The sequence below is a fragment of the Myzus persicae genome, unplaced genomic scaffold (assembly GCF_001856785.1).
Source record: "Myzus persicae strain clone G006 unplaced genomic scaffold, MPER_G0061.0, whole genome shotgun sequence".
Classification (NCBI taxonomy): domain Eukaryota; kingdom Metazoa; phylum Arthropoda; class Insecta; order Hemiptera; family Aphididae; genus Myzus; species Myzus persicae.
In genome coordinates this window covers 747,572-770,927 of record NW_019104078.1, presented here as the reverse complement: position 1 = coordinate 770,927, position 23,356 = coordinate 747,572, and the positions used below count along the sequence as shown (strand labels likewise).

Genomic DNA, 23,356 nt, shown 5'->3' with positions numbered 1-23,356 from the left:
GGATTCCATATTACACACCTACTGATTAAACCATTATATTTAAATAAATTGTTTAACTGGTTTGTCGGGTCTCACTCATATGGACATAGTGTTTTTTTTTTTTGGAATAGTTAATTTAAAATAGTTTTATTATAAAGATCGGTACCGGATTTTTTATACTTTGGCACGATTCGACTATAATGTAGCCATGAAACTTGACAGTTGATGATAGTGGTTGTGGACCAAATGAACGAAATGCCGTTTAAACGTTATCTATAACAGTTATCAGTAATAATTGTTTGAGAGCATCAGCTGCGGCAGCCTGCAATGCTGTCTGCTGTTGTTGTATGAAAATTACATGTCAAGTAATAATCGCCTTTTTGTGATAATATTAATTAAGATTTTCGGTCTGGTACTTGGTAGACTCTACTCAGGTTATTGTTGTCACTTGTCGGTAACTTCGATCGATCTTAAAATCAAAATATCGATGTCACGTCTCTGAACCATAGTCCGCCGCCCATCAAAGCTTTTCTCCGATCATCAAGACATTTTGAGTTCGTCTTTTCGTGCCAACATGTCTTATCAACTGTACAGGAACACGACTCTGGGGAATACTCTTCAAGAGAGCATCGACGAAATGATTCAGGTAATGCATTCTTCACGTACAATAATGTGGACCGGTTCCAATTTAATAATTTACATAATATATTATCTAAATCGTGCATTTTGATGTTTCAGTATGGTCAAATAACACCTGCTCTCGGCATGAAAATCCTGCTGCAGTTCGATAAATCTGTAAACAATTCATTGGCCACACGTGTCAAGTCTAAAATAACATTTAAGGTAAATTGTTTTAGATTAAGAATTAGAAATTTACATTATATACATATACTAATAAGTTTAAGTGTTACAGTAGGTATATCGAGAAATTGGTTTGTTAAACGGTGAATTATGTATTTTATTACACCTATTACAAACATTGATTACTATTATTCAAACAATTTATGAAGATGGACATCAATATGATGAATTTATATTTCACTTATTTTTTACTTATTCTCTATTAGATTTGAATGGTTTTGCCTAAAATCCGTAAATTGGATACCTAATTATCAATGTTTTCAATAAAAATTTAATAAATTCTTACTGTGTGATGTTTACATGACTTGCTTATGATAAAGATTGAATTAACAATTATAGTTAATAATTATGTATATTAACACACAGGAATCCATTATTTATTTTTATATAATGTTCAAGAGTTTATGGTATCTATTAAAAAATGTGTGTATACTTGGTGACATAATTCTATGTATTACAAAATATTCATAATACGCGTATTAAAATATATCAAGTTCAATTTGATTTTCTTAAATGATTCAAATGCATAAGTTATCTTTGAGCTATGAATAATTCTAAGTACTTATTTATATTTTTGTATTCAATCATTTCAAAATTACTCATTTACATTTTAAAATGAGTACATGAATTAAAATTTAGTTTGTTAGCGGGGGAATTTAAAGTGATTTGTAGGTTCTACAGTGACAGAAAATTGGGTATAAAATTGCGGAGCTCTTACATTTGGATGCCCCAAACAGTAGCTCTCTCTCAATGGCCTTAGTATAGATACACAATATCTCACCAATATATTAAAATCAATAGATAAAATTGTTCTAATTATTTTTAGATACCATTTTACAATTCTTTAGTACATCCATTTAATTGTGTAGTTAGAGAACTACAGAAATAATTAAAGCACTTAAAATAAAATTGCATCTTGCATTCGCTTATTAGTCCTATTCATATTATTATTTAGAGTTATGAATATAAATTTGGCGTTTTGCTTAAATTATCTATACAAATCTCAGACGATTGGTCTCAGTAAAAAAAAAACCAATCCATGGACTTTTGGTCACCAGATATTTTAAATCACTTAATTGAAATTGCTATTTTTTTTTAAATTTAAAGTGTATGTTCTTTTATAAGTCGGTAAATGTCAGTATTTAATTTTTAAATAATACATTTAAACTATGTCCTATTTTAATAATTGGCGGGGATGAAATGTCCAAGCACTGTTTTTTTGTTACAGGGACATAACGTCCATTTACCATTCTATACAATTTAACTCATATTTAATTGGCATTTGGTAATACCTTGTTTTACAGTAATAAAAAAATTTTAATTCAAATAATACCAATACAAAATATGTGATACAGGAGTTGGGTAAATTATGGCACCAAGTGTCTTTATTTTGTAATGCCGGGTTGCATGAATAATCACTAAACATTCATTGTATACACTGTGAGCAAATTATCTTTTAAACATGATTTAGTGGCCCATGATTGATCAATTCAATTTTATTAAACAATTAAAATAATTAATTTTAAGGCATAGGTGTAATAAAATAAAAACAGTTTATGTAAGTAGTGATTAAAGTTTTTTTTTTATCAAAAAACAATAAATTATAACTATTGCTTGTTGTCATTTTTTTAATGTTAATTTTTTGTTTTAAGGCTAAAATAAATATAATTTTTCAAATTATTATAGGTATTGAAACTTTGCATCCAACTTTTCGAATTTTTTGTTTGCGTTTTTGAATAGAATGGCACATTTTTCAATTTCTAATATATTGTTTAAAAAATCTTGTTTGAATATGTTTGCATATTTTTATTAACATTTGTTTTATTTGCTATTCTAGGCTGGAAAAATGGACACTTATAGATTTTGTGATAATGTGTGGACATTTATGTTAAGTGACGTAGAGTTCAAAGAAACTCAAGAAATAGCTAAAGTTGAAAAATTGAAAATTGTTGCATGTGATGGAAAAAGTAAATATTTTTAACCTTATCTCATGAATTAATATAATATTAATACAGTTATCTTATTTATTATTAACTTATGTTTTCAGGTGTAACTGATGAAAATTCAAAGAAAAATTAATCTTGACTGTTAAAGAGTTACTATTATTATTTATTTTTGCACTCACAAAATATTGTTTATGTACTTATATAACATTGTTGATGTACTTATTTTTTTTTTGTGTATTATCTACATTTTTGAATTTAATTTAACTAGCTGTAACTGCTATAGGACATTTTTAAATTTATTTTGCATTTAGTATTTCAAAACCATAATTAAAATTAACTGATTCAACAAATCAAAAAATGTATTAGTTTATCTTAAAACTTAACCTTACAATAAAATTTAATTGAGCTCTAGATATTTTTTATTTATTTATATAAGTGAATTTAGATATGGTTTTAATTCTACCTTAAGCCCACTAAATATTCCCTGCTATAAATTTTAAAATATCTAAAAGGTCACAGTACAACATATTAATATATAATATTGTTTCGACAGTAAAGATATTACATTTGCATATTTCTTAGCTACCGACTTTGATTAACTGCTAAATAAACTCAACATGTATATAATTTAACTAAGAATTTAAATAAAGATGTTACTGCTATTTAGTATGATATTTATAATTTTATACATTTTTAAGTCAATTAAATGTACTATGATGAGATAACTCTTTAATAATCAACTATACAAATAAATATAGAAACAATTCTTTATATTTGAATAAACAAATTACCACTTTTAAAAACTAACGGCATGAGAAAATTATAAACTTTTAATGATTTGTTATATGCAGCTTAATAATTGTTAACTGCAGAGTAAGTATTAATTATGACCACAAGTGATGACGTGATGTTACATTGTCATAGGAGGATAACATTGGAAATGTGTATTGAATATTATATATATATTATACAGTTTTTCCAAGAGAAAAATTTCAGTTTGAGGATTTAAATAAAATAAAATGTTATGTGCAATATATATTAAATAGACCGTATTGGACTAAGATTGTCTGTACATAAATACATACTTATTACGCATCAAATTGTTTTTAAATTTTGATTATTTCTAACTAATTTTTTGGTTAAATTCAAAATTCCTGTAGAAACTAAAACTACAACCGCAGCATACCTGAGTAGGGGAGATGAGCTTGAAGTTGGATTCGCAGCAACGTTGAGTGTTGTGCAAGGACGTGGTAACCAATTGGATTGCCAATTTCTTTTTTTTTTTTGAGGGGGATCACTAGAACACATCAATTTTTCAGAGAGGTCGTCAAAATGTAATGTACATGTTAATCCAAAGAAAGTAAAGTAAAATAAAAAATTAAATGAAAACTTCATTCAATTCATATTCAAAAATAATGGCAAATAATTTGATCAATTATTTCTGGTCTGATAAAGTATGTAGCACAACTACAGATAGAGAATATATTCATCTGTAGTGTGTATCATTGACCTATTATAATATGTTAATGGTTTGTACAAATATATCATTATTTGGCCCATGTGCAAAATTGTGCTATCTAGAGCTAGGATTTGAATGAAAAATTGTAAAATATGCATTTTATTTACCAAAATATGCAAAAACAATTTTTTATATGTACGTAACATTTAGTATTTTTTACATAAAAATCAGAAACTACTAATAATAATTATTATTTATTGTAAGAAGTTATTATTACATTGAATATTGCTGTAATGATATGTTCTTTCAAATGTTGAAACACAAATGACCGGTGATCAAAGAACGGATTTATATTGACTAAAACTTGTACTAATGAAAAACAAAAATAATGTAGAGAAAATCCTTTTGATTGTTAGATTAAAACAAGATAAGGTAGTAAATTTACAATTCAACAAATAACTTAATATGGACGTTCATTAAATAAATACCATTTAAAAAATTTTAATGATCTTCAATAATCAAACTATGCAATTATGTTCAGCTTTATGTTCAAAGAATGTGAAAATATGCCAAAAAAAGTTGTAAGAATCCAAATTGTGAACATATCTCACAACCAATCAATTTGGACCTAAAGAAAAAAACATGCAACTGCATATTATAAATCCTAGCCAAGTTTTACAGTCTAACATATACCCATAAACTTGTCTATACTATCTTAAATTGTGCTGCCACCGTACGAACGAATAGTTACTACTACATCGCGAGACCAGAGCTTAAAGAAGTTTCACTTCAATAATGTTTGGACACAGTATAATATTCTGTTATATTAATATTATTACTATTATTCAATATTCAGTTCACACTGTTGCTTGGACCTACAACTGCTACAACTAGTCTTCAGTCCTTCGCTCTTTTGTCTTCATGTTCCTTACAACCGTAAATTGATAACAAAGATAACGGATGAGTATCAAGAACGGCTTTTTCCGGCATTTTCAATGTATGGATACGGATCATAACGTTTGAACATTAAATTGCCAAAACTTCTTTTTCAGACTTACTGATTATTGTAATTTGTAGATAGATGATAAAATTAAATCAGAAGAATCTCGATTCTTGTTACCTACCTTTTGTTTTTTTTAGTACCTACCTTATCATGCACTAAACTAATGAATTGATAATTGATAATTGTTTGTACGGACTGTATAATATAGTATTATTTATATGTTATACAATGGAGTACATTAGGTTTCTAGTTTGTTGGAATTAAATACAATTAAGTACCTAGATTAGGTACTGAAGAAAACATGTCATTAAAAGGTGCGTTCAATATTTAATGCATTTGTTTTTTTAGTTATTCAAAATTATTTTTTGTTATGGATATATTAATATATATGTGTTAAGACTTAATAATTTAATATTATTAAGAAGATTTCTTATATAGAATTAAGTTAATTGCTTAGCTTTACCATTCCAATTGTATTTTATTTTATTATTTATCTGGTGTGTGTATGAAACATGAGCATACATCATATAATTTAAAAATTAAGTTGTACTAATAGGTACCTACTAAATATATTAAAAAAGTCGTGTAAGCTATTTAACTATTCTGTAAAGACCAAATTATATATTGTAGAGTATTGTAAAATATTTGATATCTGGTTAAAATTGATTAAAATAACAATTTTGTTATCGACTCTCAAAATATATGTTTGTACTAGGTATTTTGAAAGTATATGGCATATAGGTATAACAAACTAATATCTCGAATAATTTAAAGAAAATCAAATACCAAAATAGGTAATCAAAAACCCCGAGAGAATTGTTTACAAAATATTATGTGGACATAAGTAAATACATGGCCATTGGTATTAAACCTGTGGATATAGATTTCCTATATTTGCTAAACATATGCGTTTTGGCCAATATAACGGAGAGAGAAATCTTAGTTCTAACCCACCCAGAGGCTTCTAGGCGATAAGGAAACTAGCACTTATACAGGAAGTAAAGAGATGAAACAATGTTACGGTTAACAATGTTATCAGTTGTGTTGCCTTAAAGATTTTACACCAATGCTGCAGCCATAAGTTTAATATCAAAGGCCATGGCATTCAAATATGGTAGTATAGGCGCTATTTGTATCCAATAACATAAACTATAATAAATGCTGTACACATATGACTTCATATGTCTCTTTTTTTTTTTGATATTAGAACAGTGTAAATTTCAAGTATATTTTGTATAGTATATGATTATTTAAAACTGATTGTACCTAGGTAATAAATCATAAATGTATAGGTAATATATTTCCATTTAATGTGTTTAATTTATGAGGTCTGTAAATAATAAATAATATAATTTGGTTTTATATCTAGGTAGGCACCTATTATTAATACAGTTTTCATTAAAATCATATCTTGATACATATATTTTAAAATATGGCTCAATAGTGGCGAGGTCCTGACCAAAGAACTCATAGGTCATACCATTGTTTTTTTTATATGTATATTATCAACCAGCATAATTTGTTTGTTTTAAATTACCTATTTAATATTGAAAACATTTTCAGAGACTCAAAAAAAGGAGATATCCCAAAAGGATTATCTTAAAAGATATCTTTCTAGTGGAAAGAAGAAAATAGAAAAAAGAAAAATTCCAAAAAGGTATTTATTTTAATATGATTTAGATTTCAATCATTTATAATTAGGAATTGAATGTTTATAAACTTAAAAAGGCTTAATTATGTTTTTTATAATGCTAAAAAACAAAGCTAAATATGCATATGAAATAATAATTAAAATCATCAAATATTCATTCTATGTTAGATTTAATTAAAAATTTTTAACTTAAAGTAAAACAACTTATAGTGAAATTTAACACAAGACTTATCTATTTAAAATGTGTTACCGCTTAATAATACTGACTAAAATAATTAATTGTGTCACTACCGTTGTAGAGTTCAAATTATTGATGACAATATTGATTGCATTGAAAATGATTGTGAAAATAATATTGGATTTGATCCAGTTGATGAATTTGCACCTCAAATAGTAGTCATTTTTAATGAGAGGCCTAAAGATATTAAAATATTGAATATGTACAAAAATAAAAAATGGTGGAAACGAATAGGTGGTGACTGTGACATTGAAGAAGACTCAACTAAAATTGACATTGATCAAGTCAACAATAATGTTCAACAAGTAAATAAATCTTCTTTAAAAGAGGTATATAAATCATAAGTTTAATCATCTATCACTAAGTAATCACAAGTAAAATAATCTTTAGGAAAATTAAGAGTCAGAGGAAAATGATATACCTATTAGACGTGACCAAAAAACTGGCCAAAAATGTGATCTCAAAAGGGAAAGAGAAGAAGAGAAGAAGAAAGAAAAAATATTAAAAGAACATAAAGCAAAATATGCTATATAGGGAAAAGGGTAATACTGATTAATTTGTAAATTATTGTTACCAATGATTATTATTCCAACCAGGGCTTGGACTTAATTCGCTTAGCAAAGTACATAATACTTTAAAAATATGTATTTTCATTAAAAAATATTTTATAAAACTATAAATCTTTTAACTGTTAGCCCAGAATTAATGCTTAGAAAAGGTTGATTTATTCGATGTGCCTTTAGATTTATACTCTTAAAATACCATAAACTACAAAATAAACGTTAATAGGGTGGCCCACTCTCTCTCTGTGTATTCTTACATTTTTATAACATTATTTCCAAAAATAATAAATAATAATCTATAACAATTTTCATTGAGTTAAGTTTTTCTTAGTGTTATAATCATACACACACATTTAAAATATGTGTAGTGTCAATCTTATACCTCAATGCAAACAGGTACACCGAACCTGTTGAATGCAATTAGCCTCTTTCAATATTAATATAGGATGTCTTATCTGTATATTATAAAATAATTGTGTATAGTTACAAATCACAGATAGGAAAACCAAAGTATAAAACGTTTTATAATGTATAAATTATAAATGTTTTTTTATACCAACTAGGTATTGAAAAATACAATAAAATATATAATAGTAAAAACCAATGTCGGGTCTGTTACCTTATACATTTTTTAAATTGTATTGAAATTACTTTACCATTGCCTTATTACTTCAGATAGAAAAGTATCTATGTTACCTTAACATAACAAAAAAATTATAAACAGTTCACTTGCATTTTTATAATTTTACAAAAACAGTTGTCATTTAACAGGTTAAATATAAAAAAAATATTTTGTGCTTATACATATACAACATGATAACACTGAAGCACATGACCTTAGGAAGCGATTTGTGTATTTCTAGAAAAGATAATTAAAATATAGTTTATTTAATTAACTTTACTTGTAATTTACAGTGCAAGACATGTGGTTCAAACTTTTAAAAACTGAATTGTCACGAGTTAAAATTAAATGTATATAGGTGTATATTTATTTGTTTACTTATTGTCCAAAATATAGACATTTATAATAATCTTTAATATAATTTATCATCGTTGATTTTTTTTTTTAAATTAATTAACAATATTTGAAATAAGTTGAAACCATTTTTCCAGTAAAATAACGAATTTTTCAATTGATGGAAATCGCTTATTTTATTCCATGGCATACGTATTATTTAGCACACAAGAAAATCATTGAAATATTTGAATAAGAGTAGTTAATTCGGTGATTATTGACTGGGTAATATATAAAGATTTTATTTTTGGTAATTATTATTGTAGGTTATCTATTGGCTATTCATAATTGTAGGGAATATTTAATGAGAATAGTTGGCATTGATTGCTTACTTCGGTGGCTAAGTTGCACTTGCTGTAATTGATCATCGTGTCTACAATTCACCGCAAGCCAACCTGATATACTGCTTGCATATTATCCTCAATTTGACGTAGTGAGACCTAAGTGACTGAGCTGCACGTTAAGAGGATGCCACACGGGAATTTGTTGTCTCCGTCTTACAACATTGTACCGTCTATGTACACATGGCAAATTGTATTCTTACATTTTACTCTGTAATTATTTCTAAAATTATAATGACATTCTCTTATAAAATCTAATAGCAAGAATATTATTTAGGGCATATTTTCCAGTAACCATATAATTTTAGAAAACCCAGGCTCGCATTATTTTAAACTTAGATAATTAGACCATTTTTATCTCAAAATTAAAATTTAAAAAAAAACTAAATAAAATATTAAAAGTAAAACATTGATTTAAATTTTTTTGTATGGTTTTTGGTTGTACATTTGATCACTGTACAATGCCCGAGAATCATGATTAAGTTTAATTTTTCACTTAGATCACTGAAGTTGGGAATTATGAATAATATCTGATTCACCTTTGCCTCTCCGGCCTCCACATTGACCATAATTTAAACACACAGTTACAATATTAATAGATTCATGAAATATGTTGATTGGAGATAGTCGGGAATTAATTTTTGGTAACCTAAATTATACAGACTATATAAGTCATATTTTATTTATATTTTATATTTAATAATTTTAGGGTAAAACAAGTTAAGGAAGCTCAAGTATAATATCAGTCTGATCTACATGAAATGTGAAAACCATTAGCAAAATATGCAGATGACCAAAACCTAGAGAATTTGTTGAAATCTAAGATCAGAGATGGAAATCCCATGCTTGAGTACATCACAAATAACCAAGAAACGGGTGAAAATTCTCCTGATGGTGTGTAACTGTAAATTCCTAATTTTTAGTCTTTATTAAAGAGACCATGAAATATAATGTCCGATATAATATACTTCATGCTATTTTATGTACATTTTCATAAAAAATATTATTCATGAAATATTTTGTTCTGACTTCATTTTCTTCTTTTGGTATGATTTAAAATACCTGTGTGGCTATGTTGATGCTCTCAGCCCACTATTAATAACAATATTAACTTAATAGTTTAATAAAAATCTAAAATATTGGTTTTTTTTCAGTAGAAGTAAGAGGGTTTCGAGGATTTTGTCCACCAAATAGGTTTGAAATTCGACCAGGATTTGCATGGGATGATGTAGATGGATCAAGTGGTTATAAAAAAAAATGGCTATTGTAACAAAATTCACAGAAAGCGTTGGAAGACAAAGCGTATAAATGGAGCTGTTATGATAAGTTAACTTCTAGGGCATCTATCATGTGATTTATTTGAAATTGTATAAACATGTAAATACCAATTTCAGTATTTAAATCTCAAATTGTAATAAATTATAGGTCATAATATTATCTATGGATTATACATATTTTGTTTATTTCAAATTTATTTTAAGTTAATTCATATGTACTTTTTTTTTTAAGATTATCTAGATTTATTAGTTAGTTGGGGAATAGAACTAAGCTCCTGAACTCAGGCAATCAATACTTTAAGATATATTTTCTGAATTGTTATCGTTTTACAAAATAAAATTGATAATAAACATTTATTTAAATCACATACTTTGTGTAATAAAGTTTATAACTGATTCACAAAATAAATAAACATAACATAACAAATGTGAATAAAATACAATTAAAAAAAATTATGAAGTGGATCTCACCAAAAGCAACTACTAAATTAGTTGGTACTTGGTATTTTAGCTCCACCAATAATACATCCATGTGTGGCCTTTGTACATCTCGATATGGGCAACAGCTTAAGTTTGTAGCACTATTTAATGATCAGAATGATACATCAGATCAAATTAATAGTTGCCATTTAAATTGTCAAGATCTAAAAGCTCATCAAGTCTAGATTGAGAGATTTATTTAATTTTTTTGCTGCTTTAGCATAACCTTCTATTTGTACTATGTAACAAACGTTTACTACATATACAAATATTATTGAAACTTTAAAATTATAAACAGTGATAGTTAATAGAAAATAATATTATTTAAATTTAAAATTAATAACCTATCTTACCTACATGAGCATGTTCAGCGGGGCACATTATCTTCTTGAAGAATAAAAAAAAAAAAATAAGTAAATACCTATTACTGTTTGTTAGTATGTCTCCAAATTCCATTGGATTCAACCAACTGAAAACAAAGTAAAGAGTTAACATCATCAGATTGGTTTGAAGGTAAAACACTTGGACATACTAGAGTTTCACCTAATTGTTTAACTATACTTAGTAAACGTACAATTATATTAACAGTATTTACTTTATACAAATGTCCTATGTCAGATATATGGATTTTCTTGTTATATACGAAGAGTAATAATTTTAATTTTACAAATAAAATTAATTCATAAATTATAAAAATTACATTGCATATTATTTATAAAAATTTAAACACTCACCTTCAGTCAATATATTAATTGTTTTTCTATGCTTCTAGTAAAATCATCTCTGTATGGGCTCAATTTATGAAAACTGATCATTTTTTTTTTTGTTAGTTGTGTACACATCATCATAATACCATTTTTAGGAATATTTAATATATTTATTTGATTTAAAATGTCTTTAAAATATTGAATTTGAATATTTGATGTACCTACACAATTATTATGTTACATTCAGTTTAATATAATACCTAGGTATCTAAGATTTAATAAATATTATCACTATAAATAATAATACTATAAAGTATAAATATTATATACCTCTATTCTTCCGAGTAAAGATAGCATACATGTTTCATCATTTAATGGTCATGTCATTTTTTGTTGTATCACCATTAACTCTAAGTATAATAGCAATGGTAATTTTTAATGATTGAAACTAATGCCTCATATTCCTTTAATACTTTTAACTGTGCAACGCTTGGTTTAAAATTCTATATCGATTTAATTTCTGTACTATTCAGATTTTAAGTTTATATCTATAGTTAATAATTACTTGAGATACAGATGAGACAGCTAAGAGATTAAATGTTAATAATATAACCATATTCTGGTAGACTTATAGACCTTACACTAATAGATGGATTATGGATGTAGTTTCAGTGGCCAGACGTGTGCCAGACTGTTTGGGTGTTACCTAATTACACCATGAGTACTGTATAGTTTATTGTATGTGTAATGGTTGTATTTGTTTTTGACATTTAAGGGGAATAATGTTTGTCTTTTTCATTATTTAAATAATTTGTTAGTTTTTTGACTTCAGAAAATATGTCCAACAGTTTTTGGCTACATGTCCTATTTTATCGCATACCTAACTTATATTTTATTCACTCCTGTATGGCAACAAATGTTATTTTGCCTACGCGGAGTATACCCAATGGCCAATACAGTATATTTATTATTTTAGTATTCACGATTTTTGTTTTGGGTATTGAAAATATTACACAATACATATTAATTATATTAGAGTAATTAAAGGATTAGACTATCTAAATTAGTATTATTTAAAAATGTATAAATATTTTTGCGTACTTTTATTAATAAACATGTTGCTTGCTCAGAGATTTTTATTTTTATTTTTATTAGGTATAAATTTGAAGTCCACATGAAAACAAAAATGTTGGTACCAAAATTAGCGCAATGTGATCATTTATCCCAGAGTTATGTTAAGTTAAAATGTGCAGTCTTTCATTGTAATTTGTATGGAAATTCAATTTCTTGCCATACGGTGTTGGGGGTAGCAGCAATTGAGACGGCCCGTTTTTCGTAACATAAGAAAGTGGACGAGTCCGCGGCTCCAGTATATTCTATCTACCTCAATGGAAAGCTATGATGGTTTGGTTTTTTTTTATGGATTTTGAGTATTTAAACATTTATTATTCATATGGGAATGGTTAGGAGTCTGTTGTTGACATTGCTGTTCAATTTATTTTTTATCATTATAGGTTTGAATAGCTTATTATTTTTTTTATTTTCATTAGTTAATTTTTTGAATATTTCTTGGGTTTTTTAATTGTTGTCTTTCATTAATTTTATACTTTCTTCTAATTGAATGGTTATATTGTTAAATTTATCTTTAAATATTGAAGTTCTTATATCCGATGAGGTGTGAGATTGTTTACCAGTAATCATAAATTCTATCATATTAAATTTTCTTATTTTTGCTTTTTGGTCTGTAATAGAATTATTTTCTAAAATAGGTACCAATGTATCTGGCAACAGTAGGTTTAAGACCTTTTATTATGTTTCAAACCATTTCTAGTTGTGGCATACTGGCATAAGTAGATCTACACGTTTGTATAGGGATTCTACATAATTTATGTATTAAGTTGTTTCCTTGTCATCAAGTTGTTTTTGTTTTTATAATACGATTCAAAGCATATCAGTTTGGGCTATTGGTTCTCAAGTTTTGTTTTAAGTCCTTCCATTATGTTTTGGCTATAGCAGCGGAATTTTTGAAAAAAGTTAGTGCTGAACCTTCTAAACATGAAGAAATATATTTAGATTTGTCATCATTGGACCATATGTTAATAGAGGCTGCCCAATTAAATTTTTTTTAAGAATGAAGCAACATTTTCAGATTTAAGTCCTCAAAATCTTCCTATGTTAAAATAGGGTTTTTTGTTTTTCATTCTATTTTTTTTTTACTGAGTTCATAATTGGAGCAAAGTTGTGTTCCTCAAATGCGGAGAAATCTATGGGTAATGATTCTTCGTTAAGATATTTGAGTAATCTAGTTTTGAAGTCAGGGACAAGACCAGTAGTCCTCTTTTAGTTAATTCAGCCGTTAATTGTGGTTTGATTAATTTATTGACTTCAGATGCTAATATGATACAAATTGTGTTGTTTTGCTTATTTATTTTGTGTTCATTATCAGTATTGTCTTTAGACATTTATTTTAATTTGAATAAATAAGAATATCTGATTTTTATTATATTTTATTTGTATGTAATTAATTGTAAATTATTATGTATTTAATTGGTTTTCATAATTTCAGTATATGTTAAATAAATTTGGCTGCTAGCATAGATTTTACTGTTGATGAGACATGACCTTATAATAATACATTAACTAAATTTTTGTGGTTAAGATCATCAAAAAAGACTTTTAATGGAAAGTAATTGATGGGATTAAGAATAGCAACAATTCTGACCTTACATATACTATTTATAAGAGGCTATATATTATTACAATTAATCAGGGTCGTAAATGCAGATTTATAAAATAAATAATATGGGTTATATTACTTTTAGTACACTCGAGTCTACGAGTCTTATTAACTGTTGTTGGTGGTAATTCTATTATTAATAATGAGTGAATGTACATTAATATAATTTCTTATCTGGTTTAAGTTGATGATTGAATGACAATGAAATCAAAACGAGAACTTATTATTTTGATGTTGAAATAATATAAGTACACAGTTTTTACACGTAAGTCACAATAGTGTTTTAATATTTGCTATTTATGTGAAAATATACGGTGTACACAGTAAGAGACAGACTAGCTACTGAAAACAGACTGAGTTGCTGAAGGCATACTGAATGTTGTATAAAAATTGGGTTCTATTTATATATGATTAACCTATCATACTTATAGTTCACTTTCAAATTGTTGTTATTTATTTGAAAATGTATAAAGGTACAAAATGTGTAATTGTTCATGCACATTTTGTCATATTAATTACAATTTATATGTATATGATAATTATTAGTAATGTATGTAATTTAGATTATAGGAAAGTAAATGGTACAGTTATTTTATTAGGTTTATGATTGAAATTCTTAATGGTATTATGATAATATTATATGAATATGAAAAATTGATTATGAAAATCAATGACTTTTTCTACAAAATGTACTGAAATAAATTGTAGGAAGACAAAGCAAAAAAATATATCGAAATATTCGATAATCCGTTGAGGGTCGTCTCGTTTAGTATAAAAAAAGAGTGCCTTAAAATGCACACTTTAGTAACATAAGCAACACAATTCATGAAAAAAAAATAATTGAGAAAGCATTGAGTATTTGTAGCTACTTCACTATTAAATTAAGTTTTAAAATACAGTAATCTCATTAAAAAATTTAAAAATGTACATAGATGGGAACGCTGCACCTTTCAAATCATTTGGGACAATATCAAAGGAATTGTAGCCAATTTAACTAAAAATTGTTGTGGTGTATTTTTAAAATGTTATTAGATAATATCCCCTCCACCTGTATTACAATGCACTATTGGACTAGTGCTGCTTAACATAGTAATCCAAAAATGTAGAAAAAATGAATTCAATTTAAAATATAATATTTAAAAATTGTTAAATATAATAAATAAGAAAAATGAACTTATTTATTAAAAAATACATTATCGTTAAACCAATGTTCTTCAAAAACTAAAGTATCAATGAATTCTACTGCACCACGTTATTCATTATCACTTAATTAATCTTAAAAAGTATACAGACATATAATAATAATACAACAACCAAAGTGTATCCATCCGGACAACAACATAGAATGAGTGATATGCAACAAAAACACTCCATAAAAAAAAAAACATCTCTTAAAGTTGTGATAATATTTTATAGCTTGGTCTGATTAACTATAGATGCCAATATGCCATTAATATTAATGTTAAAATAGTCGGCTAATAATTTAACTTAGCTTAGAGACTTACGTTAAAAATGTAAAAATACCTTAGCATAATGAGTACATATTAGTCTACCATCATTCAAATAGTATTTAAAGTTGTAAAGCTAAATTCAATTATTAGCAGATTATTTTAACATTGATCATAAATATAGTTCAAAGACTTTGCTATAAAATTATATCACAACTTTTAGAGCAGGGTTTCTTTTAATAGAATTAAAATATTTTTACACGGGGTACAGCTGAGTGTTTCTGTTGGGATAATTTAACTATCTACACAATAGAATACAGTTATATATAGAATAAGTTTAACTGAACATTTATTTTGGAAATCCACAGAGCATACATATTTAATAATTTAGAACTTATCATCAGATAATATGTAAATACATTTATATTAAATGTAATAGTAAATTATTCAATAGTAGAACTAAAATTAATTTATAAATCATTCTTATATCTAACTTTTTAAATTTTAATGAATATGAAATAGTTATATAATATTAAATTATATGTATTGATTTTATATTTTCAATGTTGTTATACTTATAGTTTACTTATGTATAAAATATTTCTTAATTTTAAATTTTATGAAATTCAAGAAAGTAAAATGTAAAATAAAATGTAAAAAAGTAAAGGATAATGTATTATAAAGTAATTTAGGAAAATAATTAATGTTAGATTATTAGATAATACGTATAAAATGGCCTTCATCACAAATTATTTTTCATTATTTTTCATTGGTTTGGCAATAAAAGTTTCTTCCATATCGTTAATGGTACAATATTCTTGGAACAATTTCAGACCACGCTCATTTGCCAAATGAAGCAGACCAACAAATATAATGGGTATTGTAAGTCCATCTCGTTCGTTAATTCGTAATTTTGTTAGCAAGTTTAAAAATGATAACTTTGAACTCCATTCACTATTGGGATCAGTTTCCTTTAAAATAATCAAGATTATAAATATATCTAATAACACCATTAACCATTATAAAAATTCTTACAACACATTCTTCGTCAATAATATCAGATATTTCTTTTTTTAATTCTGCTATATCCATTCTTGATTCAGATTGGTCATCAAAAGCATCTTCATCTTCAGGGTTCAACTAGTAAAAAAAATGAAGATAAAATTAATTAATTGTGATTACAGGTTGGAAATATAAGTGGGGATTCAACTGTTTCAGAACTAGATGTCACCCTAGTGTGAGTGTGATTGTTCTTGACCAAGGTGAGTCAAATCAGGTGTAAGAAGCGTGTGTGTCAAAAAATGATGCGTGAGTTTGTAAATCGTTGAGTCTTGTGAGTTGTTGTTATTTAAGTAATCATTAATTGTATTAAGTGTTGAATTGTCAATAAACAAACAGTAAACTAATTTGAGTTAGTTAGGTACTATTTTTGTTGGTCATCCTTAGAGGTCGGATTTATATTCTCTTAAAATCCTTAAAATATGATGTTTTTATGTCACATAAAATTAGCAATATATTCTATTAATATTCTTTTAATATAAAAAAAAATCAGTTTAAATCATTTTTTATTTATTTGGTTTTAAATATATTTAATTAAATTAATTTTACCATAACAATTAATAACAATATTATATTGTTCGATGGATAGTCGTGACAGGCGACAGCTAACGAAATAATCGATGTGCTATCGCAATCCATAAGGAATACTTGGAGATTAATTTTTATTAAAACCCAGTAATAAATCATTTAGTGAACATTGTATTTATCAAAGTGCTGATATACATGAAATATATTCAATATTCATTATATGCCGAGTATTACAAAAATCTTCACAAATATTCTCTAACCCCTAAAATATGTTTTTTTATGCAAAATAAATTTTTTCCCGTTTTTTTCTGGGTTTCATGAACCGTATAGATTTCTTACTCAAATTTAACTGCATAGACTAGAAACAAATATGTAAAATCTTAAAAATCCGACCTCTAGTCATCCTTAATACCACATATGTCTCCAAAATATAAACTTTTATGTAAAATAGAAAAAAATATACATTAATTCTATATTTCATAATACATATAATAAAATATTTTAAAAGAATCAATGAAATTAAAATACATAACAAATAATATAAATAACGTTTTAAAAGATATTTTAATTTTAATTTTGATGAAACATAAATGTTACATAAATTACCTCTTTAGATACTTCCAATTTGTCATCAGTTCCATCGTTTGTAATTAATTCTTCATCATTTTTACTTGTTGACTGTTCTGGGTCTTCATTATCAATTTCTGTAGCTTCTAATGCTTTTATAACGCTTTCACCACAAGCATTGATATTCTAGAAATATAATATTCACACATATTTTTGACAAATGTATAGAAATGATCTATAAATGTATTAAAAATACAAAATTTTAATTTGTACCTGACGAGATTTTAGTTCCTTAGAAGCACTGTAATTTTTTCTTCTTTCCCACCATTCTGGTTTAATTTCAGTATATTTCAAAAAATTAAACCTTTAATTTAAACAATAAATATTAATTGTGTGAGGGCTGATAAACAAATATTGTTGCATACAATTATATTTTTATCAGCAGAATACAAATTCACAAATATATATGAAACACATATTTGTCTTATTTAACATAGGCATATAAAATAAGACAAACATTCAAAGAATATGTAGAATCATACACAAATGAGTTGATTAGACCTTTTAAGTGTATTATATATTATATTATATTATATTATATATTATATTATATTATATATTATTATATATTATATATTCTTAACGATATAATTTGACACTATATTAGTTATGGTTATGTAGTTAAAAGAAAATAATGATTATAATAATTGTTTACATACTCATATTTAATATCAACAACAACTGTTCGTACATCAGATAAATGGTCAACTGGCTGCCATTTTTGTAGTGTACGAGGTAAAATTTGTTCTTTACCTCTAATGTTATTTTTTATTAATTCATTTATTTGGTTTCTATCTAACCAATTTATTTGTACTGTATCGTTGTTCTTAACTTGAATGCGTTTTTTATTAGTTTGGATATGATCGTCACTTTCCTGTGTACATTCATCAATATTTTCATCTTCATTTGAAACAATGTCTTTTCGTTCACCTATAAATTAGAATACATATTAAATAATTATTTCATTATAGATATTGTATACAATTTAAGGAAATTCTATTTTATTTTAAACAAATTAATTTTTTTCATATACTTGGAGTGCAAGATTTTAATGCTTTCATCATTGCTTGAGCTTTCCAGGCCTTTGGTCCATTCCATTTAGCAAGAAGCTTAGGATTAAATAAGCTATAATCGCTGTTAACGCCGTCAATACATTCTACAAGTCCATCAAATACTGATGTATCTTTATCATTTGAATTGGAATCTTAAATATAAATTTAAATAAATAATTATTTTGAAAGTAAAACATTTTTTTTTTTTAAATCCATGGATATTCAAAAATAATGAATACTACAAATAGTAAGTTTAATTTGTGTATAAATAAAAAAACATGTATATTTAAATATATTTTTGTAATAGACTTGTTGTTAGGTATCTATGTGCCATTAAGTAATTATTATATACATACCAAGTTCAGTATTATCTGGTTCACCACATATAGAGTCTTCAGAATCATTTAGAAATTGGTGAATATCAGGATCAAAGCGATACTCAATACCATCTAAATTGTCTTCTTTATGATTGTCAACTTTGTCACGTTCAGCTACAAAACCATTGAATTCGGGGCAGATAACTCCTTGAGCAAATTTTTCTAAAATAACAACTCTATTAATATGTGTTAAATTATTTTCTAACCTAACTTAGCAGTAAAATTTTTTTTATGTATCTCTTAATTAATTGAAATAATTCATACCCATATCATCCAAAAAACTTATATCAACAGAAATTGTTTCCTTTTCTTTTTCATCAAATTTTTTTTGTTCATCTTTAAAAGCTTGCATTTCTTCTGCCAAAGTTGTATCATGGTACATTGATGTAAGAAGGCGAGATGGACGATGAACAAAAAATAATTCATTAAAATTTAAGCCAGCATGATCCATTAGATCTGAATTGAAAGTATTTTTAATGTCGTCTGGTCCAGCTCTTAATTTTTCATTTGTAGTCAGCATCATTTTTTGTCTCTACAATCCATATAAATTATTTATTTAAAGAAAAAAATTATTTTTATCAAACTTTTAGGGATACCTTGGATTTTTGGATTTTAGGTGCATCATCTTCATCATCTATTGGTGTTGTACTTTTTGCGTAGTTCATGGATTTAAATTGTTCAACTAATTTACTAGTTGTTTCTGTCAAATTGTCAACACGGTAAGAATAGACTTTAGCCGTGGCTTCAAGATAGTCACTTATCTCTTGAAACTAATATAAAAATAAAATTGCAGTATGTTAATACATTTAAGGCCTAAATTTCCACAATTTATAAACTTTTTACCGAGGTACTATCTTTATCATCATCAAAGATTAAGCTTTTTTTTTTCTCCAGCCATGAATAAAAATATCCAATCATATTAATGTCAAATGCGTTACCAACATTTATTTTCTAAAAAATAAATTTAAAAAAAATTAATGTTTAATCTATTGTATTCAAAAGATATTAGTAGACGTGATGCCTACATGTGTTTTCACCATTTCACAAACATACAACATGGCTAATCAGTAGAATCGATTTTGTATTGAAAATTTGTATGTTACAGTAAATTTACCAATTAGTCTCACATGTAATTAAAGGTAAGAATATTTTAAGTGTTCTCACATTATTTTTAATATTTTTAATTGTAAAGCAATTTATAAGTATGTAAAATATTTGAATTAAAAAATCCTCAACTCACATTAAAATTGAAAATATGAAAAAAATCAATGACAGAAAACAGATAATAAAATTCTTAAAGTGGCATTTTTATTCTATTTTTTTTACTCTTATACTTATTAAAAATTATAACACAACATGGATTCTGTTGAACACAAATATTTTGTTGCATATTGTTAAAAAGGAAGACTATAATATAATTATTATACAGGCATTTTGTCCTTTTAACTCAATAAGCAGTATAGCTAACTGTAATATTTTTAGTGTACTAAATCATAGATTGAATTTTGTTAAATTTATTAGTTATGAGCCTTTAAACAACTCAAAAAATGTGTATTTACGTAACTGCTTGTTGTGTTTAGAATTACAGTAGAGTCTCGTTAATCCGGACTAAATGGGACCGGACTCTATCCGGATTAAACGGAATGACGTTTTTTTTAAACTTACTAATAAATATACAAAAAACACCTTATGTATTTATACAAATTCAAAATGTATTGATTCATAATTTTACGTTATAAATTATTATTGTTATTATTACGATAATTAATGATCTTAATCATTGATATTCCCAAATACATACAATATACGTGAGTACTAAAGTACGAAATATAGATTGTTCGGATTAGCGAGACTCTACTGTATTCACAATTTCTGTACAAGCACATTTTTCAAAGGCGTGACACAAGCTACTTTAATATTTTCTATAAATGTTTAAAATGTGTATAGATTAAAGAAAATATTATTGTACATTGTGAACGACATAAACTCATTATGTATCTTTATTCTTTACAAAAGTACGTTATTACTTACGGTCCAAATAACTATAAGTAACCAATTACATTTAGTAAATGGATTTTTAATAGCCATAGGTACTTGAATAAAAAATGTTTTCTTCTGTACATATGTTGGAAATGAAAATATATATTTCTGAATATTATAGGCTTTAAATTCATTCTATTGCTCTAACATTAAATATAATATAATTTTAAGTTTCCATAGACTATTTTTGTTCCTATACTCCGTGTCACGAGAAAAGGTACGTGTTTCGCGCACTGACGGCAGTGAGCGTTACTAGGCTCCGTTTCCCTCACTTTGTCTTTTAAATACGTGGGGAATGCTTGAATTCAAACACAATTTGGTCGGGATATGGGTTACTTTTATCGCGATGCGGAGTATAGTTTACTATATTTTTGCTGATTTCCACATTGTGTATTTTCATTTCATCTTATTCATTGGGGGATCGTTTTTGTACATTATTGTTAGTTCTACAGAATACAGGTTTATTGTTATATAATTCGGTAGTTTTAAGCAATTATCAAAGTACCACGAAAGAGTGTTTGCTTATAATTTAATTTTGTAATGGAAGTTTATCACTCATAATTGATATGGGTTAAAGGCTAATGTTTAGGTTTTATAATACATTTATAATTGTAAGACTTACGTTTCCAAGGCATAAATTACGAAATGTCTTTATTTTAAGACATATCTCTTCAGTTGATAAGTTTTCAGGTTGTTCATCATCGTCGTCAGACGAATCGGAATTGTTGTATGGTGAAATCTATACATGTTTTAATATAATATAAACAATTTATTAATTTCATGTTTAAAAAACTATATTAATGAATCATAAATATACCGATGCTTTGTCGTTTTTTTCCATTTCGCATATATTTCCAACACGCGGGACCGAATTAATTTCTTTCAGTATTATACTTTACAAGTAAACACGTTTAAACGTTACAACACAAAGAAAAGATTGAGGGAGTGCGTAATGCAGCCGCTTTTCAAAAAACACGATGTTCATGCAAAATATCCACTATCGACACTCCACTGCATGGACTATAATATTATTACAACTATCATCAGTACAACACTCCAGTGGTGCATGGACTATAATATTATTATAACTATCAGTACAACAACTGTGATTTGAAATGATAGTTGATATTACCAGTTGCTGACATTTATTGTTTACATGGTCACCACAGCACCACTGTGTTTACATCTTCCATGTAAACGGTTGTAAATATTACAGTGTTAACCAGATAGAACCACCGAAATGCTTTGTCGGATTGTCCCGTAAGTGTAGATTAAAAACTTTTAATAGGTATCTGTGGTTTGCCCATCATAGCCGTGTGAATTTATGGATATTGGATAATGTTATGACGACCGGATCATGGAATAGATTTAACTGGCTGAACCTACGTACCACTGTAGTATTTATTTATTTATTTTATATATTTTATATGTCTATGTTATAAGGTCTACGAGTACCTTTGATAACATCGCGGATTAAATAAAATTTGTATTTAATCTGTGATAATATGATCGGAGCCTACCAAGACATAAAAAATGAAATATGCATAATAGTTTGTATTATAGTATTTAATATTAACTATATTTTATTATTCATATATCATTTCTAGTTTCCATAGACTTCAGTTAAACAGTCCATAAAAAAGGTATTAAGGTATTTTGCTTCAGTTTCAGTAGGTACTATAAAAAGAACAATAGTAGTACTTATACAATTCTGTATTTCTGTGTACATTTCAATGTTATTGAATATTTGTAATTTATAACTGTAAAATTGTAAAGATTTGATTGTTACACACTTATAAATATTTATTTAGTTTTCTGATTGTTACTGAGAAAAATAATTTTGTTAATTATAAGACTTATAATAGAAGTTATAAACAGTGGCGACTTGTGTATATATGAAAAGTGTTTCTTCCTATATGGTAGGTTCCTAGTATTGCAATATCATCAGTGCCGCAACTAGTGATGAAA

The 23,356-nt window shown here is 26.4% G+C and overlaps 3 protein-coding genes across 6 annotated transcripts; 2 read left to right on the top strand and 1 right to left on the bottom strand.

Moving 5' to 3' along the window:
* The first annotated feature begins 317 nt into the window (after positions 1 to 317).
* Positions 318 to 3,029, top strand: LOC111038429 (transcription initiation factor IIA subunit 2). Its single transcript, XM_022321523.1, has 4 exons — positions 318 to 625; positions 718 to 822; positions 2,678 to 2,807; positions 2,888 to 3,029. The coding sequence occupies exons 1-4, from the start codon at positions 554 to 556 to the stop codon at positions 2,917 to 2,919; spliced, it is 339 nt and encodes a 112-aa protein (XP_022177215.1). The 5' UTR covers positions 318 to 553; the 3' UTR covers positions 2,920 to 3,029.
* A 2,135-nt stretch (positions 3,030 to 5,164) lies between these two features.
* LOC111038414 (BUD13 homolog) lies at positions 5,165 to 10,703 on the top strand. 4 transcript variants are annotated; one of them, XM_022321496.1, is made up of 7 exons: positions 5,165 to 5,562; positions 6,812 to 6,905; positions 7,199 to 7,442; positions 7,528 to 7,679; positions 9,557 to 9,700; positions 9,766 to 9,950; positions 10,214 to 10,703. In XM_022321496.1, exons 1-4 carry the CDS (start codon positions 5,550 to 5,552, stop codon positions 7,534 to 7,536), a joined length of 360 nt encoding a protein of 119 aa, XP_022177188.1. In that variant the 5' UTR covers positions 5,165 to 5,549; the 3' UTR covers positions 7,537 to 7,679; positions 9,557 to 9,700; positions 9,766 to 9,950; positions 10,214 to 10,703. The 4 variants fall into 4 exon arrangements, with proteins under 4 accessions (XP_022177188.1, XP_022177185.1, XP_022177187.1 ...); XM_022321493.1 differs by having other exon boundaries at positions 5,342 to 5,562; positions 7,199 to 7,466; XM_022321495.1 differs by having other exon boundaries at positions 5,342 to 5,562; positions 7,199 to 7,466; positions 10,211 to 10,703.
* A 5,644-nt stretch (positions 10,704 to 16,347) lies between these two features.
* Positions 16,348 to 22,472, bottom strand: LOC111038410. Its single transcript, XM_022321488.1, has 12 exons — positions 22,206 to 22,472; positions 22,011 to 22,127; positions 20,192 to 20,299; positions 19,945 to 20,118; positions 19,613 to 19,880; positions 19,328 to 19,510; positions 18,953 to 19,123; positions 18,579 to 18,849; positions 18,133 to 18,223; positions 17,899 to 18,045; positions 16,741 to 16,845; positions 16,348 to 16,676 (listed from the first exon to the last, which is right to left on the bottom strand). Exons 1-12 carry the CDS (start codon positions 22,227 to 22,229, stop codon positions 16,455 to 16,457), a joined length of 1,881 nt encoding a protein of 626 aa, XP_022177180.1. The 5' UTR covers positions 22,230 to 22,472; the 3' UTR covers positions 16,348 to 16,454.
* Positions 22,473 to 23,356: the final 884 nt, after the last annotated feature.

Bases quoted from the DNA above. Each gene is read 5' to 3' on its own strand.
- LOC111038429 (XM_022321523.1), top strand. From the start codon at position 554: ATGTCTTATCAACTGTACAGGAACACGACTCTGGGGAATACTCTTCAA. The intron at 626-717 runs GTAATGCATTCT...TTGATGTTTCAG, and splicing joins GCATCGACGAAATGATTCAG to TATGGTCAAATAACACCTGC. The intron at 2,808-2,887 runs GTAAATATTTTT...TTATGTTTTCAG, and splicing joins TGTTGCATGTGATGGAAAAA to GTGTAACTGATGAAAATTCA.
- LOC111038414 (XM_022321494.1), top strand. The intron at 6,906-7,198 runs GTATTTATTTTA...CTACCGTTGTAG, and splicing joins AAAAGAAAAATTCCAAAAAG to AGTTCAAATTATTGATGACA.
- LOC111038410 (XM_022321488.1), bottom strand. From the start codon at position 22,229: ATGGAAAAAAACGACAAAGCATCG. The intron at 20,300-22,010 runs GTAAGTCTTACA...TTTATTTTTTAG, and splicing joins GTAATTTATGCCTTGGAAAC to AAAATAAATGTTGGTAACGC. The intron at 19,881-19,944 runs GTATCCCTAAAA...TATGGATTGTAG, and splicing joins CTAAAATCCAAAAATCCAAG to AGACAAAAAATGATGCTGAC.